The following is a 17440-nucleotide window of genomic DNA, read 5'->3' on the forward strand; positions in this document are numbered from 1 at the left end:
TTGACTGAATATAATAGCGAGGTATAAATGTTAATACAGTGATTTTCTTTTGTAAAATAGGCTGTAGAAAGCCAGTAGGAAGGCTGTATTGTCCTTCTGTGTACATCACCACCTGCTTTTAACTTTAGTTCACAGTGTTAGGCGAGCTGCTCAGTTTCTCTAAGCTCAGCACTCAGTCGGCAGCATGTTGTTTTGAATGAAACAGCTTTATTTTAAACTGTTTGTAGACAGAGCTGTCTGTAAAGGCTGCGTTTCACATACAAATCTTAGGCTTGGTCTGTACGTGATGGTCTGTTCAAATGTACAGTTTAAGTCACCGAAGAACAAGATTTCTAAAATCGTGTGTATCTGACCTTAGAGGACATTCAGCTACAGCTCAACCAGCCAAACAAAATACTCCGAACAAGACGTAAAACCCGCAACACAAATTCATCGGGTGCTTTAGCCTCGGATGTGATTCCTGCTGTCGCTGTGCTACAGAGACTGTTGTTGAAAGAGAGAGGCAAGGAGCAAAACTATGACTTGTACCTACAGCTATACAGAAGCGCTTTTTTGCCCACTCTTCTCCACTGCAGCATTACTCGATCCCAGGCACGACTAATGCAGCATAGCTAGCAAATGCACTTCATTTAAAATCAGCTATATTTTAATGATTTAATTAACATTATTTTATATATTTAATTTACACTAACAACTACTTAATTCTAAGTAGGTTACTCAGTATGGTATCGGGCTTGACATTGGTGAGTAATAAAAATATGTAGCCTACTCGTGTTTGTACGGTCTGAAAAAAATGGTATCAGTGCATCCCTAATGAAAACAGTATGGACTTTTATACAGTGGCATTCAATGAAAGCTTAGGCTTCTGTTTGGCTCAGGTTGTATTTCTGCAATACAAATAGCCAGTACACATGGCAAAATTTGGAGAAGTGGGAGGGCACAATGTAATGCTCCTTTAAGTTTTCTTTTTTCTTATGATAAAAGTTACAGATAAAGTAATGAAGTATTGGAACAGTTGGATGAGACTGAGAGACATAAAGAAGAATTCCCCTTTCTGCTGAACAAAATATCAGTGTTTGCAAATAAAAAAATCATACAGTGTATACCATATACCATGTCTGAAAATGATTTTTTCGCATATTGTAGCTGAAATTATTATTAAATACTAAATTTGCTCTCAAACATTGATATTGGTCAAAATTCATCTTAGATTTGGTCAATATATCAAATACATTCTCATGTTAAGATTTGTATATCTTCAGATTATCACACTTATTTTGAGATGCCTTATTCTAGATTTAAGTCATTTCATCTGGTGAAATTGTTGTATTCCATTGGCAGAGAACTTTGGTTATTTAAAACATTTCTTGAAATAAGAAAATGTGGCAGTAAAATAATTGACTAGATAGATTTAAAACAAGTAAACAGGTCTAGAAATAAGCTAAAGCTCATAACATTCTTATAGCAATCTTAAAAAAAAAACAAAATATGAAATATTTTGACTATATGTAAGATAATTTGCCAGAATAAAATTGTTTTTGCTTAAAACTCCAAAATCCAGGTTACTATGTTTCTGTGAAAGAACTCCTTTGCAAAGAAATCTCTAGTAAAAATCTGTCTCCTCACCCCAGTTTTGTCTGTTACAGCACGCCCAGTCAAACCTGTTGAACAAGTGAGTGCTGGAATTTCTTTACCTTAGCCTCTTTGTATGTAAATAAAAATGAAAGTTGCAGAAAAATGTTGCATCGTGTGTGAGAGAAATGAAAGGCCGAAGCCTGCAGCACAAGCATTTTCTCATGTGCCCCTAACTAACCTGTTTCAACCCCGCCTTTAAATAAGGTCAGCATACTGTGTGAAAGGTAAAGGTGATGCACCTTTATCAGTGTCTTGGCCCTGTAACTGAGAGTGTGCATTGATATACTAAAGCTTGGAATCATATTTCACCAAAATAATTATTCAGTTTTTTAGTTTTGGAAGTAAAGGATGTAAATTCTATTTATGTCAGAAAAATAAAGTTAATATATATGAAAAAACACTTTCGTCTGAAGTGATGCAATTTTGTAGTTATGCTGTATATTTATTTTCATCATTTATTCACTGTTTTTTAGTTAGATTTTTTGGTTTTCGATTGTTTTGTTAAGACTATTCCCATGCCATCAAAAGGATTTAATTTATCCCTTTTTTAGCCATATGTTGTGTTTGATTTGAAGAATTTCTTCAGATTTGCGCATAGGAAAGACAGAATGGAGCAAAAGAAATGCAAAATTGTAGTTTCAGATATGAATAAGGTAAGTGATTATTGATACACCGTAATTTTCTAATTATAGGATTATTTCCTAATTTGGTACTATAACACAATATATAGGTTATTTTCTATAAGTAAGGTCCAGGCCTTTTTTTTGACCAAGTACACCGAAAACCTCTTTTTCTACCTTCAGGCTTGAGCACTAAATGTACTGTGCCCAACATCCAGTTAATAGTGGCTGCCTTGTAATGTATGCATCAAGTGTGTTTGGTTGCTTCTGATTGGTGCAACTCATCTACAGGCAGTTCACCAGCTCTATGTTGTAAGCTGCAATTCGTAATGTACCTCACAATATTGAAACTGCACTCTTAATTTGTGATTGACAGAAAAACAATTAATAAAAACAATCTTTCACCCCTAACAGAATCATATTATGCATTTTCTGCAGTCTGCAACCAGATTGGTTTTATGTTACTAAAACAGCGATTCCAAACTTTTGTAAAGTGGTTTAATGTGTATAATATCTACACTTGATAAGCACATACAGCAATTGTAGCTGCACAGACTAAAATGAACACTATGTGTGTGGTGCGTGTTTGAGTGTGTTCAAGTGTGTGTCTGTGTGTCTGTCTCAGTGACTGGCTAAACCTAGTTTCCTTTCTTGGGTCTGAAGTAAAGTTTCTTGGTCAGCATGGAGGCAAAGCAGGGCACCTGTTTCTTGCCAATGGCAGAGCGGTCACTGCAGTTTCCCACGCTGCGTTGGGACACTTTGCGATTGACGAGCGTCAGAAGCTCAGTGAACTCCAGTGCAGAGCCGTAATGATGCAAAATCTCACACAGATCCTGGATGTACCAGGAACCATTCACTGTCTCCCTGTGTGAGTAGAATCCTGCTCGAGGAGAAACACAGAGGAACACTACATTTGCTACAAATTACCAGCAAACATTTCGTATGAAACACATACATTACTGTTCTTACAAAAGATTGGAATCCATGTTTTCAAAAACAGAAAACAAATTTGGCTGCTGATAAATGTATAAAAGGATGGGACTGGAATGATGAGCAATTATTGTGATTATTCTTAATGAAAAATTACATTATTTATTTACTTTGTTTTTTTTTGTTTGTTTTATTCAAAGTTGTGTGTTACAGTGATTTTACCATGATTTAGAGAGTTTCATAATTTGTTGGGCCCAACAACACCCCTTAATTGTGTTCACGGAAATGCTACAAAGCACAGCCTACAGTGGAATATTACTTTAATTTAATGCCCACTTCAGTTCCTTGCTCTCATAACTATAGAACTATAGAGCATTTGTTTCATGGTAATTACTTGATTAAACTGGACTAGCACAATGAATTCAATTTTTCATTCAGCTGAAACTAAAGTTTGTTTTATATTATTAAAAATATTGATTCCAAACTTTTGAACATTGATTCCACCTGTTTTAACAGCACACTCATAACAATAAACGGTTGTAAATTATTTTAGGCTTGAACACACAGGTCTAGGCAAAAGCATTAGCTGCTATAAAATCTTTATTATGAGGAGCTGTTTAAACTTTAATAAGGTTTGTCACAATCACACATCTCATTTACAAATAGGGTTCTATAACCCCTTAAAATCTGACAGTCTGTATGTGGGTCCACACTTCCTCCAATTCCTCAATCAACAGACTATATGACTATAGAACGTGCACACACATCCTGTCTACAAATTACAAGTAGAGTAAGGGCCCATAACCTGTATTTTTCTTGTATTTTGCTTTCTCACTTATAAAACTACATACATTTCCTAAGTGATGTCATGATTAAAAAAAACAGTCATAATTCATTTTTCATATGACTATTTTCCAACCTCTTTGAAAATGAAACAGCTCCATTTTTGTTACTGTGCCTGATTTATGACTGATTCATGTAAACGGCTTCTGTTCTGATTCACTCATTCCAAAAACAGTCCAGATTACACATTCCATATCACTTCAACTTGAATAGGTAAAGCTGAACTGCTGTAGGCTGAACAGGTGGATATACACATGTGTTTTTGCAACATCATAAAAACAGTGAATTCAAAATAGGCTGCTGAGTTTGTATATATGGACTGGGGTATGAACGGCACTTGCTACATCAAACTATTATTTTAAGAAAGCAAGTAAAATGATGTAGTGAGTAATAAACTGAATTGGGTTTTCTACTCACCCTCAGCTACAGAATAGCACATGATGAAGTCAGCACCCGCAGGCAGTGTGTACACTACCCCAGCATCCACAACAACCTTATTGATCCTATTATTATCCACCACATCCATTGGAGTGACCGGGTCATCGTGTTTGTCCCCACGACACGCCTGCCATTTACAAATTTCAATTTATATACACTTCAAAATTATATGCAGTACTGTGCAAAAGTCATCTGAGAAAATGCATGTAATGCTATTTATCTGAATAGTATTTATTTGTTCATAAAACAGCCTTCCGCCCAATGACAGCTGGGATAGGCTCCAGCACCCCACCGCGACCCAGAAGGATAAGCGGTTTAGATGATGGATGGATGGATGAATGTTCATAAAACATTATAAACATTATAATAAACACCCCACCTTAAATGGTGCAGCAGTTAGGTGCTGGAACATAACTGCTGCACCATTTAAGGTGGAATGGATCATTTAAATAGGAGCTGTGGAGAAAAAAACTTCAGCCCTGTACATTTGCCATTATTTTGCTGTCTTTTCTGTAAACTGTGTTCAGCTCAGAAGCTGGCGAACAAGAAAGTCAGCTTCAGCCTTGTGATGAATGTTGCTCGTTTTACCTGCAGAAGCTGTTAAAATCGGTCAAAGTTTAAGTGCTCCGCATTCATGCTGTTGACGCTTCACTTGCTTCCAGCTTATGAAGGTGATTTTGAACTCTAACGCTTCTCTTGTCTTCCGAAATAAAATACACCAAGCATAGGCACAGTGACAGACATCTGACGATGTTGCTGTATATCAAACTTGTGGCAGGCAACAAATCCATTCACATTAAAAGGAACCAACAGTGTAGCAGTATGCAGTCAGATGCCTCTCACACGTTTTTTCCACGTTGGGTTTTCGAGTCTTTTAGAGTCAAAAGGCTGAAATCGAAGTCAAAGTCTGAGTCATTGGTGCTTCACCTACCATTCAAATTTGAATGGTAGGTGAAGTATCCATCCCACTACTCAGGCAAGTGAAATGGCCCCAGTTGGCCAGATGGTGTTGCTATATAGTAACATATTTCAATTTGGCCCATATCTCCTGAACCGTGAGGCCTACAGTCAAAATCTGTCTTCTTCGTAATCTGTTTAATTCCACATAAATGCCTCCATGGAACTATTGAGTTCCACCCTGAAAATGTTTTGATATCATTGGCAAAATATGTGAAATCAACATTTTTCTACTAGTCTGAGATTTTTCATGATATACACACAATGTTGTTCTCAGAATGTTCAGGGGAATCTGAAGGTCAAAAATTATTTAAAAAAATGAATATTTGTAACACAAAAGGAGAAGTAATAAATGTTTTTATACAGTCTGTTTTGTTCATGTTTACCAGGGGTGCCAATATTTGTGAAAGGCACTGTATAATTTAATATGCATTATATATAATTCAAAATAACCTGTCGGCATTAGCCTTGAAGCTCCAGCGCAAAACTAAAGAAGTAAAGTTCACACACTGAAAATGTCTGTGCTTATCAACTACATTTACTACAGTTTTATGCAAAATTTTACTCATATTATTTATAACAGACAGTGAAAATATATTGATTTTATCTGGGAAAATTGTCTAAATTCAACAGTGTAACTAACTACATTTCAGTTTATTTGTACTTTTTCCCCAAGAATGATACTGTCAAATGACAAGATGTTTTTTTCCAGAGTTGAAGATGAGTCACCTGTAAGATGAATATTTTGGGTTTTCCTACGAGGCTTGGACACTTGTCTCCTCTGAAAAGTGCCGTGATATCCTGGATGTGAATCTCTGCATCATAGGCATAGACATGGCCATTTTCACCGTGGCTCAAGAAAATGCAGACAAAGCAGTCTGCATCCATGTGATTACGACCTGCAGCTGTGTTCAAAGGTTGAAAGCAAAACTAAATTAAACAAAGCTCCAATAAAAATGCCGTGGCTTTCTAGGTATCAGTTTGCATTAAAAGATTGTGTAACATCTGCTTACCTTCAGTGATTATTTTCAGAATTTCATCTTTATTGTAATCATCATAAACTTTCACATCAAATCCCAAGCCTATAAACCTGAAAAAATCATGGTTTGCTATTTAAAGCTACTGTATTTCATATGCAAGTTATGAACACCAAATGCATACTTTAGACATATCTGCATTGAGATGTTAGTTTAGGATGCTAAGGTGCTGCACTGAAAAAAATGTGTATTGACTTCATATGATTTAAAGTGTAAACTGGTTTCACATGAATGAAATATCAACATCTACATGATGGTCGTCTTGCAGTTACCTCTTTTGGCAAGAATTGTGTTGATCTAACACATTTAATTCACGTGAAACTGACAGAAATGTAAAAAATGAAAAGTCATGTCAATTCCAAGCACAATTCTTTTCGGGTCAACTGGTTAATAATGTTAAGTCCAGTATGAATAATGAGTGAATAATATTAAACTAATGCACAGTAATTTTATCATTTCATTATTGAAACATCCTACGTGTTAAAAAATGACATAAAACAAAGATCTACATTATCTACAATAGGTAACTATATAAGGCTGAGAAGTATTATGAAGTGTGCTTTGTGATCTTTATATGCACCTCTTTTTAAGATTTTCTTTGTCTGCGGCCGTCCCAGAACGACTGTTCAACATTAGCTGCCAGTAGAAGCGCTCCTGGTTGAATATGAGTGCTAGGCCTCGGTTCTTGTGGTTCATGTTGTATTCCTCAGCAGGATTGAGGCTGAAAGCACTGGAAAAAAAATTAAGCATAGTATTTTTTTTAAGAAAGATTATCAAACTGGCATTCATACTTAAGATTTCAATATTGTGACTGGAAAAGAAAAAGTAGTATTGTTTCATCTATAATAAAATTATTGTTAAAAATCTTGCTATTTAACCTATAATAAAGCAAATATTTTGCCAGAATCTTACCTTCTGAACACTGCATCTGTCTCTGTAAGGTTTTGTGTCTGGACTGAAACAAACAAAAAAAATTGATACACATGTGCTACAGCTGAAATATCTATTCAAGTGTTAAGTCATTACAGCCCAGAAATCATACAAAACAGTCTCCGCAGATAACAGCACTTCACTGAACAGCAGATTGGAGGTAACTTGCAACCACAACAGGACCATAACGGCATTGAGGACTACTGTTGGCACAGAGATCACTTATTTAGTGCACACATACCAAGGTCAAGCCTTTATTGGCTTCTATTGTCTTTTTGATCAAACCTTGAATACTGGTCGATACTAACAAAATCATTCTTACATTTCATCTTTAAAAACTACTACGTTTTTAAATGTGCTATTTTTAAATGAAGCACCAAATTATTTTTTTTTCACTGATATCCAAAAAGCTTTTTCCACTGATATATCATATATCGATATGCCACCTCTAATAATAATAATGATAATAATAATGATAATAATAATCATAATTATTATCATTATTATAACTAAGTTTAAGGTTTCCAGACTCTCTTTTCATACAGAGATATTGTGAAAGAAGTGTACACTGGCAGATTAAATGCTGTTCAGAAACCTGTTTTCAGCAAAATAGTAAAGAATTCTGCCTGTAACAAGACTGACAAAAAGCAGAATGTAAATGTCAGGAGAAAAATACTGCAGGGCTACAATATTAACGCTATATTATATAATTAAGTATTTATTTGTTTATGAATATGAAAGTGGCCTCTAAAGTGCAAGGCAGCATTTACAGGCTTTTAATGAAACCAACCTGAAGTAGTATGTCGTGTTAAGTCACTGTCCTTCTCAACGTGGCCTGAAAAAAATAATCCCAACACTGAAATAATAACAAGCCTCATTGCACGTAAAGCAACCCGTCACGTTAAGCCAACAGCCAGAGGTACTTTTCTTAAAGCAGTGCTCTGACAGACGTACATTAAACTTAAAATAATGTATCAACCCTTTTCAACGCGGCTGATCAAATGTATCCTCACTATGCAACGTTCAGTAATACAGAAGTACTAACGTGAAGTGATATAAAATGATTCATGTCAGGACACGAATCATAAAGTCAAGTCTTCAGAGAGGCTACAAGGAAGCATTTTATAAAACAAAACTAATACCCGTTTTAAAGCTGAGCATACAGAAGCAATATCAACAGAGTTCAATCAGACTTGAAGTGAAGTTACAGTGTTACCTGAAACGTCTTCCTTTCTCTGGCTTGCCATTATGGTCAATGTCTGATAAACGAAGCCAAAAGAAATATTTATCGTCGAAAAATTTACTCGCGCAAAAACTCAAACATAGTGTTTTGATTGGTTACGGACGAACATGCTAAATCCTGATTGGACGGTGAGACTGCCAATAAAGTTACGAACTAACTTCCGTATTAAAGCTCCGCATTACATTTCAGGAACCGCCCCCTCCGTCCTGTGATTGGCTATCAGTCTCAGTTTTGAAGTTGTGGATAATAGGGTGTTTTTTTTGCCGTATTATCATTGCATGCTATTTTTTATTTTTTTCTTTTCATTTTATTTATTTTTGGCAGACATCAGTCATTTAAATCAATATAAAATGTTCCTGCTAAAAAGTAAAAAAAATGAATAAAGATAAATCTAATAATAGCTCTTAGGGCTTGATAACTCATTTGAAGTCCTTCACAACGTCTTAAGGGATCCTTTTTTTGTAGTAGCTTTGACGATTCGGTTTGCTTTCTGAGTTATGTCATGACCTGAATTATTTTATGTCGCTTGTATATCACATTATCCTCAAATAATCCCAACTGCTTTCACCTGTAGCAAATGGCACTAAATAGTCCTAGACGACAGTGACAGACTCATACGTTACAGCATTATGGAATTAGATTATATTTAAGCTTGCATTACTAAAGTACATGAAAATATGTTTAATGAGTGATGCTATGCTAAGCTCAGGAAAAACCTGGATAAATGAGCAGACTGGAAAAAAGGTGTAGATGCTTCTAGACAGGGGTACTGCAGCATACAATTCGATAATGTTTCATTCTCTGTGGTATGTTCAAAAATGCTGTCCCATTTAACCTTGAATTTGATTCAAGATGCCAAGAGGAAAAGATTTATGTGACCTCAATAGAGGATTCATTATTGCATGGCAGGAGCATTAGTCACAAATACTGCTGAACTAGCTACTGGAGGTACATCAGTAAATAGGCTTGAAAAAGAACATCTGTTCCTAAGGTGACTGAGAATGTCAATACAAAATGTGATCCAACTATGTTAGCAAGAACAATTCATTCATAATGTGTATGTACAAAAAGATATTATAGGAAGGTAGTGCATAAACCTACCTAAAAAAAAAAAAGAATGTTGAAAAGAAGCATGGAAAAAATTAAACAGTCAGATGAGTTACCTTTCATCACATTCTGCACAATTGGGTGAGTGCATGTGTGGTATACACTAAGTGAACTGTTACAGTCCATAATGCTTGATCCCATAGTGATGAGGGTCCAATGTCACTGTTATGTTGTCGGGGGCGGGGGGCGCATTTCGCTGGCATAGGTTGAGTCCACTTGACCCCTTAAAGGGGGAAGAGTCACTTCAAATCAATACAAGGTTATTTTGACATTTCACCAATACCACAACAGTCGACAGTCTTAATGAAAGTTGAAAAGGCTAACATTAGGTTCAGTTAAGGATATATTAAGTTGATAAGGATATGTTCACCTTGTAGTGTTACTCATGTACTGCATAATAGGCTGTTTCATAAAGTGGGAAAAGCCTATGAGGTGTAATAGTGCATTTTAAACATTCATTATATCTTAAAATACTTTTGTTGTAGCACCCACACTCTCTGATTACACAGCCATGCTTCCCTAACCAATGCAGAATGTGGCTTGGTGCTGTCATTTTAAAATAAGAATGAACACCTAAAACATAATAAATGTTGCTTCAAAATGTGTTCAGCATTAATGGTGCATTCACAGTTGTGCAAGTTACCTACTAATAACCCCCATACCATGACAGACCCTGGGTTTTGAGCTTTAAGCTAAAAAAATTTTTCTTCTTTGGCTCAGAGAACATGTTGTGTATTATTTCCAAAAACAATCTAAAAGCTTGACAAGTCAGACCACAGTACACGTTTCCACTGTGCATCAGTTTAATTCAGATGAGCTCAAGTCCAGAGAAGTCAGAGGCCTTTCTGGATGCTGTTTACATATTAGTGCCACTGTGCATAGTACAGTATTAACTTGCATTTGTGAATGCAGCGACAAACTGTGTTTCTTGACAATGGCTTTTCAAAGTACCACGCAGTACAACGCTGAGTCAACGCAGCTGTATCCATCACAGAAACATCAAAGCAGTGCCATCTGAGGGGTCAAAATTCATAGGCAGTCAAATTTGTTTGGCCTTGTCACAGAGACCATTCACCAAACGTGTAGTCTTGTCTTCAGAATCTGATCAAATCGGACTGAGCCATAAAACTGCTGCATTATCAAGTGTAGCTCAGTTTTGTTAATTTTTGCTAGATAAATATTAATGTTTTGTTCCAGCTAGTCTGTAAAGCATCTTACAGCCCATTTTGTTTGGGGAATGGTATTCGGTTCATTTCTGGCTAATTCCAGGTTGTTTAGGTGTTCTTCTGTCACAGCTGCCGACTGAAAAGCTGCTCAGTGGTGATGACAGTTTCGGAATTTAGTGTAGTCTCATCTTCAGAGTCTGACCAAATCGGCTGTCGGTCAAATGTAATCTTAAAAGTATCCATTTTCTGTTTGTGCAAAAAGTAAGAAGTGAAAACGTTCAAATGGCTTGAGTGTCTCCTCCAGCTGTCAAAGTCGTTGCTTAGCAACGCCGTCTCAGTGGAGTGATACAGTGTTTGTGAAAAAAACATGATGTTATGGCGAAATAACGCTTCTCAACCAATCCGGAACTATCTGTTGTATAAAATTGCAATATATCATACTTGGCATATCACAAATCTTTAAATATCATAATATAATTGTATTACATCTCAAGTATTGTGATGTGATATCTCACAGAATCTACAGCAATTCCCACCTCTGCTATCAAGCAATCAATTGTATGTAAAATTGTGGGCACCTCTGGTCAAATAACATTTTGTTGATTTTCTAATCGAAAACAAGTTAATATATCTTCTACAGAGAAAACGCTTCTGTACATTTTCATGCACAATACTGCTTATTTGCTGATTTTAACATATTGGTAAAAATATAAAACACAAATGTGGCCTGGGCAAAATGTTTGGCACATTTCATATTTTGTGATATGATAAAATTGGCAATCTAGTCAACTCAGTTTTCTAATATATTAAACTCAGCATCCTGTACAGAATTTGTTAACGTATTTTCACTTACAAATTTTTCCATCTATCTATAGGAGCATTGGGTGACCACTTCCTATTACAGATGTTTTTGTTTTCCACTGAGGCTTCATTAAAGCCATAAAATCTTTATTAATAAGGCTACATTCACCTCTCACATAAATCAGTCTGATAGCTCTGAAGACAGTTAAAAACAGCTACTACAGAAGTGCTCCATTACAGGATGTTTTGGGTAAAAGAGCAGCAAGGCTCTACAAAGTGATATGGTGGAAAAGTTTGAATTAGCAAAAAAACTTTAAAAGAAATGCTGTCTGTGTAACCACAGCACTAGTTGCTTTAACATCTGTCATCTCTGTGCAGAAAACAAATGAAAAATAGTACAGTAAACTTTGCATGTCCCTCAGAGACATTACAGGTAGTTTTCTCAACACAGATTAGACACAGTTCCACACTGAAGGAATTATTTTTTAAAGGAGTAATCTAATGTTTTTCAACTTAATCTCTATCTGTTGCATCTGTGTCCAGTGATTGACAAAGAGAATAAGTTCAAAGCGTCTTTTACATGAAAAATTACGTTGATAGATGTTAGGTGATTAGGTTGAAAAGATGCTGTAATATTATTTTAAATAATTGCATTGCTGTCACAGCAAAAAAGTTATATGTGTAATACTTTTACTTGCCTACAAGTTGAAAAGATGTCCAAACATTTAATATAATTATAGTTTTGTTTAGTCTAACTATCTACCTGGGTGGCTTAAGTAAAGGTATTGTCACTAGCTTAGGAATTTACATTTAACGTCACCACAAAAAGTCACAAAGTTTTAATGACAAGAGTCCTATACCTGAGATAAGTCAATGCATATCAGCTTAATATGGTCCACAGAATACAAGTTAATGCTTCTTTGAGTGCCTCCAAAATGTGAAAACACCTTTTCAGGTCGCCAGTCCATTACAGGGGCAGACAGACATATACATTGACACTTCGGGGCTATTTACACTTACCCGCACTGAGGCAGATTCCACCTGTATTGAGCCAGATTCCACCTGTATTGAGGCAGACGCTCCACCGCGTGAAGTGCGCACTTAGAGCAGCTTCTGGAAACTTCGGAAGGCTTGAAGACACGTCTGGTAAGTAAATGCTTGGTTTATTTGATGTACCAACAGACATTTTACTCAAACATAATACAATGGTATAATTTGTTAACGTTGAACTCTTTATTATGTTAAAACGAACATGAGCGTCGTTTGCTAACAGTTAGTTAGCTAACGCTAGCTAGCTCGCCGTTATCTGCCGTGGTAGCCTAGTGAGTCACCTTTTCTAGATGAGTGCACTCAAAAGTAATATGAGAGAAGTTATTTTTTTAATGAATTTGGAACTGTGTCGAATTTATGTTCCATATCTAATAAACTGGTGTGTTCACTTGTTAGAGTTGTTAGCTAGCTAGCTAACTAACGTGTTTATGCAAGCTTAGCTAATGTTAGCAGGCTAAGTTAATAGCTCTGCTGGAAGACCGGCTCAGTTCCAGCTAACTAACTAACTTATCCAAGAGAGGTCGAGTGTCTGGCGTTGGAGTGATAGAAAAGGAGAAACTAACCAGGTTCTGTCATATGTGGGGTTGTTAGCTTGCTGGCTAGCAGGCTAATGGCTTCACACACCACGGACCAGCTTCACTCACATGAGTTTAGAAGATAGAACGAAATCTGAGGGAGTGACTGGAGCTGCAGTTACAGTTAAAACAGTAAGTTATTATTTTATCTGAGTCGTAATTTGGTAACTAGACGCTGAGTGACTTAAAATCCTGTATCAGATTAATGTTTGTGAAATATTTGTTTTCTCTTCTATTCATGTTGCTTTAAGGCTTTGTCTAAATCGGTACTGTTCTTGTAATGACCTGCACGTCTCCATCTACCACCAGCATTTCTCAGGTATGGAAGCAGCTTTATTTATATTTCTTTCTTTCTGTTGCTGGTTCTCCTATCTGTAGCACAAATTGTATTTCTGTGTCTTATCATTTAAAATAAACATACTCACACACTGTAAAAAATGGTGCATCAGTTCAACCTAAAACAGTTACTTCATGTGGTAGCAAGCAAATTGATTTAGTTTTATTCAGCTCAAAAAGTTACATTGATGGAAAGAATTGTTCATTCAAATTATTTATTTAGCTTGAATAAAATTAGTTAATTTACTTGTTACCACATGAAGTTTGCCCATTAAGATTGTGCCCATGTTTTGTTTCTAGATAATAAAACGTTTTTGTTTGACTGAGCCACGTTTTTTTTCCTTTCCTGTAGTTTTAATCTAATGTGCACCAGAATTTTTCATTTTCATTTTAAAATCTCTAAAAATCTGACTGGTGAGGATGCCTCTGATCCGGCCTACAGCGGATTGTGTTTTCTCAACTTGTCTTTTTTTTATTCCTCATGAGTTTTCATGACTAATATATCTGCTTCCATAGTGGATCCCTCATCTTGTACAACCAATGTTTAAAATATTAATTTTACTAAGGTCCTGTTTCAGTGTCTCTTTTTCCATTACTTCTAGACCCCTCCCACCCACCACATTGTAGCTACAGGAGCATCTCACCAAGGGTGAGCAAAGTACAAAACTTCTGAACTTCAGTAAAAGTAGAAATTATCTTTATAAAATATAATTTGAGTTCAAGTAAAAGTATTCTACTTATGATTTTACCTACAGAAGTTCTTGGTTTTAAAGTCAGTGTCAGTCAGATAGCATAAAGCGTAAAACTATTATTGGTTATTTTTATTTTATTTTATATATGTTTTTATTTGTGAAAGTCAATGCAGATGGAAGATAATGGTGAAACAAGAATTTAGTGTTTTATGTATAATGAATTGCATTATGGCATTATTTTCTTAGAACTGTGGCAGATTGTACTACCTCTTCTCTTTCTTTACACATTCATGGTTTTACTGTAGAGCTGGACACCAACTGTGTTCTTTAAGTTTAATGGCACAACTTAATATACCTTAGTACTGAATATTTTTAGTTAACTCAACTTCAAAAAGCTCTATTTAGTGAGCGAGAATTTAACGGTTACATAAACTACATTTTCTTTGTTAAACGAAGAAATAAAAATTAGTACAACTCGCATTTCTTTCTTTGTTAAATAGAAGTCAGTACAATTCAAAGAGCTTGGCTCTAGAATAGTTGTACTTCTTTGTACAACAAATATTCTCATCTTAGCTCAACTAAATATTTCTTGTAGTGTTGACAAAAAAAATGTCAGTCAGTATAACAAATAATTTATAAAAGTTGAGTGAACAAGTTTATTTTTGTTGTGCAACCACTCAGACATGGGGAGAACACGCAAACTCCACACAGAAAGGAGCCCGGTAACCTGGCCAGGAATCAAACCCAGGCCCTTCTTGCTGTGAGGTGACAGCGCAACCCCGAAACAAACACTTATGATGTGAACCTGACAACTCGCTTCATTTCATTGAAAGAACACAACTGACTCAGTTTCACTGACTTACATACATTTGTTCTATGAGCAAAAGAAAACTGATTAAAACCAACAAGAGAGCAATTTAATTTTTAATCGTTCTTCAAATTACTAGGTGATCTATACACAGACTAATTTAGGTCATTTCACAGGTTTTCTGATGGGTTTAAATCTAGTCTCTGACTTGGCCTTTCTAAGACACTGATCATCCTTTTTGAAACATAATGTGGTGGACTCAGTCATGTTGGAATGGGACATTGCTCTAATTATAATGTTAATATTTTTGACTGAGGTCAGCTGGTTTGTGCCAGTATATCTTGATTTTTGGAGCTTGTCATTGTGCCACCTATCTTGACTAGAGCCTCTGTCCCAACTGAAGAGAAGCAGCCCCTAAATATCATATGGAGTGACCGATATCTGCTAGAAGTTTCTTGCATTTTTAATATTGTTGTAGCTCTCTAAGTAGCCTCTCTGATGATCTCTCTTCTTGTCCTTTGTAGGGTTGGCGTGACCATGGCGATGTCCCTGTGGTGCCACATTTTCTCCATCTGTGCATCAACTATATGACAGATTCTACTGAATTAGTTCAAACTGCGGTACCACAGTAAAAAGATTATTTTAAATACAATCAAGTATTTGGACCAAATATTTTTAAAAGGATGATGTTATGATCTGTTGAAACCCAGGCATTCATTGAGACAGTAATAAGTTAAATATACAACCTCCTTTACAAAGAAGTTGGGATGCTGATAACTGCCAGAAAAAAAGAGCATCCCAGAGAGGCTGAGTCTTTCAGAAGTAAAGATGGGCAGCAATTCGCCACTCTGTGAAAATCTGTCCTGGGAAATTCAGGAACAGCATTTCTCAACATAAAATAGAAAAGAACTTGGAGATTTCATCATCTGTTACGTACTATCATTAAAATATTCAGAGAATCTGGAGAAATCTCTGCATGCAAAGGACAAGTCTGAAAACCTGCAGGGTTTGTATACAAAATCATAATTTAAAGGGGCACTTTAAAAAAGTCTTTTTAATTTCTTAAGGTGAAGTTGATGGATTTTTTAAGCAGAATTTCAACAAAAAAAAAACAGTAGGGGTGTGGCGGAGGTATGGCGGGGGAAAGACAGCACAAAGAGAGTGAGTAAAACAGGTGAAAGAATATGCAGATAGATGATGCCAGGAGAAAAAGGGGAGAGACATTGAGTTTTACTCGACAAGATTACATTGACCAAACAAACACACACACACACATACACATACACATATCTTCCAAACCATTTATCCTTCTGGGTCACGGGGGAGTTGCAGCATGTCCCAGCGGTTATTGGGCATAAGGCAGGAAACAACCTGGACAGGTCGCTAGTCCATTGCAGGGCAGACAGACATATACATTCACACCTAGGGGCTATTTAGTATTTCCAGTTAGCCTGACTGCATGTCTTTGGACTGTGGGAGGAAACCCACTCACACACGGGGAGAACATGCCGACTCCACACAGAAAGGACCCTGGTTACCCAGCCAGAGAATCTAACCAACTCCCTTCTTGCTGTGATGCGATAGCGCCACCCACTGCGGCACCGTGCCGCCCCCAAAGAGAAACTTGTGAAGTAAATCTGACAACTCGCTCAATTTCATTGAAAGAACACAGCTGACTCAGTTTCACTGACTTACATGCATTTGTCAAGTAAAATGAGCAAAAGATGATAAAAAATGAAATTGCTCTGTTGTTGGTTTTAATCGTTCTTTAAATTGCGATCTAAACACAGACTGATTTAGCAAATTTCACAGGTTTTCTATTGGGTTGAAATCTAGTCTCTGACTTGACCTTTCTAAGACACTGATCTTCCTTTTTGAAACATTTCTTGGTGGACTTGGATAAGTGCTTGGATCATTATCAATCATGTTGGAATGGGAAATTGCTCTTTATCTTAAGCTTTTTGACTGAGGCCAGTAGGTTTTGTGCCAGTATATCTTGATATTTTGAGGTTGTCGAAATCTTGACTAGAGCTCCTCTCACAACTGAAGAGAAGCAGCCCCTAAACGTGATACACCCAGCACCACGCTTTACATCAGGCATCATGTTCTTTAGTTGATGAGCTGTGTTGTTGTCATCAAATGTATTCTTTATAATTCAGGCCAAAAACTTTTGTCCCCTTAATCCAGACATAGGCAGAAAAGGAGGGGGGGGATTGTTTTCACTTGTAAGGAGTGGCCAGTACCTGCTAGACGGTTTCTCGCTGTTTAAAAA

General features: G+C 36.3%; 1 protein-coding gene across 1 annotated transcript; it reads right to left on the bottom strand.

Moving 5' to 3' along the window:
* Positions 1–2165: 2165 nt before the first annotated feature.
* Positions 2166–8716, bottom strand: LOC118810853 (caspase-6-like). The gene is made up of 8 exons (XM_036574951.1): positions 8607–8716; positions 8181–8225; positions 7373–7415; positions 7041–7190; positions 6437–6513; positions 6153–6328; positions 4446–4593; positions 2166–3135 (listed from the first exon to the last, which is right to left on the bottom strand). The coding sequence occupies exons 1-8, from the start codon at positions 8635–8637 to the stop codon at positions 2894–2896; spliced, it is 912 nt and encodes a 303-aa protein (XP_036430844.1). The 5' UTR covers positions 8638–8716; the 3' UTR covers positions 2166–2893.
* Positions 8717–17440: the final 8724 nt, after the last annotated feature.

This window comes from Colossoma macropomum, unplaced genomic scaffold (assembly GCF_904425465.1).
Source record: "Colossoma macropomum unplaced genomic scaffold, Colossoma_macropomum, whole genome shotgun sequence".
Taxonomy (NCBI): domain Eukaryota; kingdom Metazoa; phylum Chordata; class Actinopteri; order Characiformes; family Serrasalmidae; genus Colossoma; species Colossoma macropomum.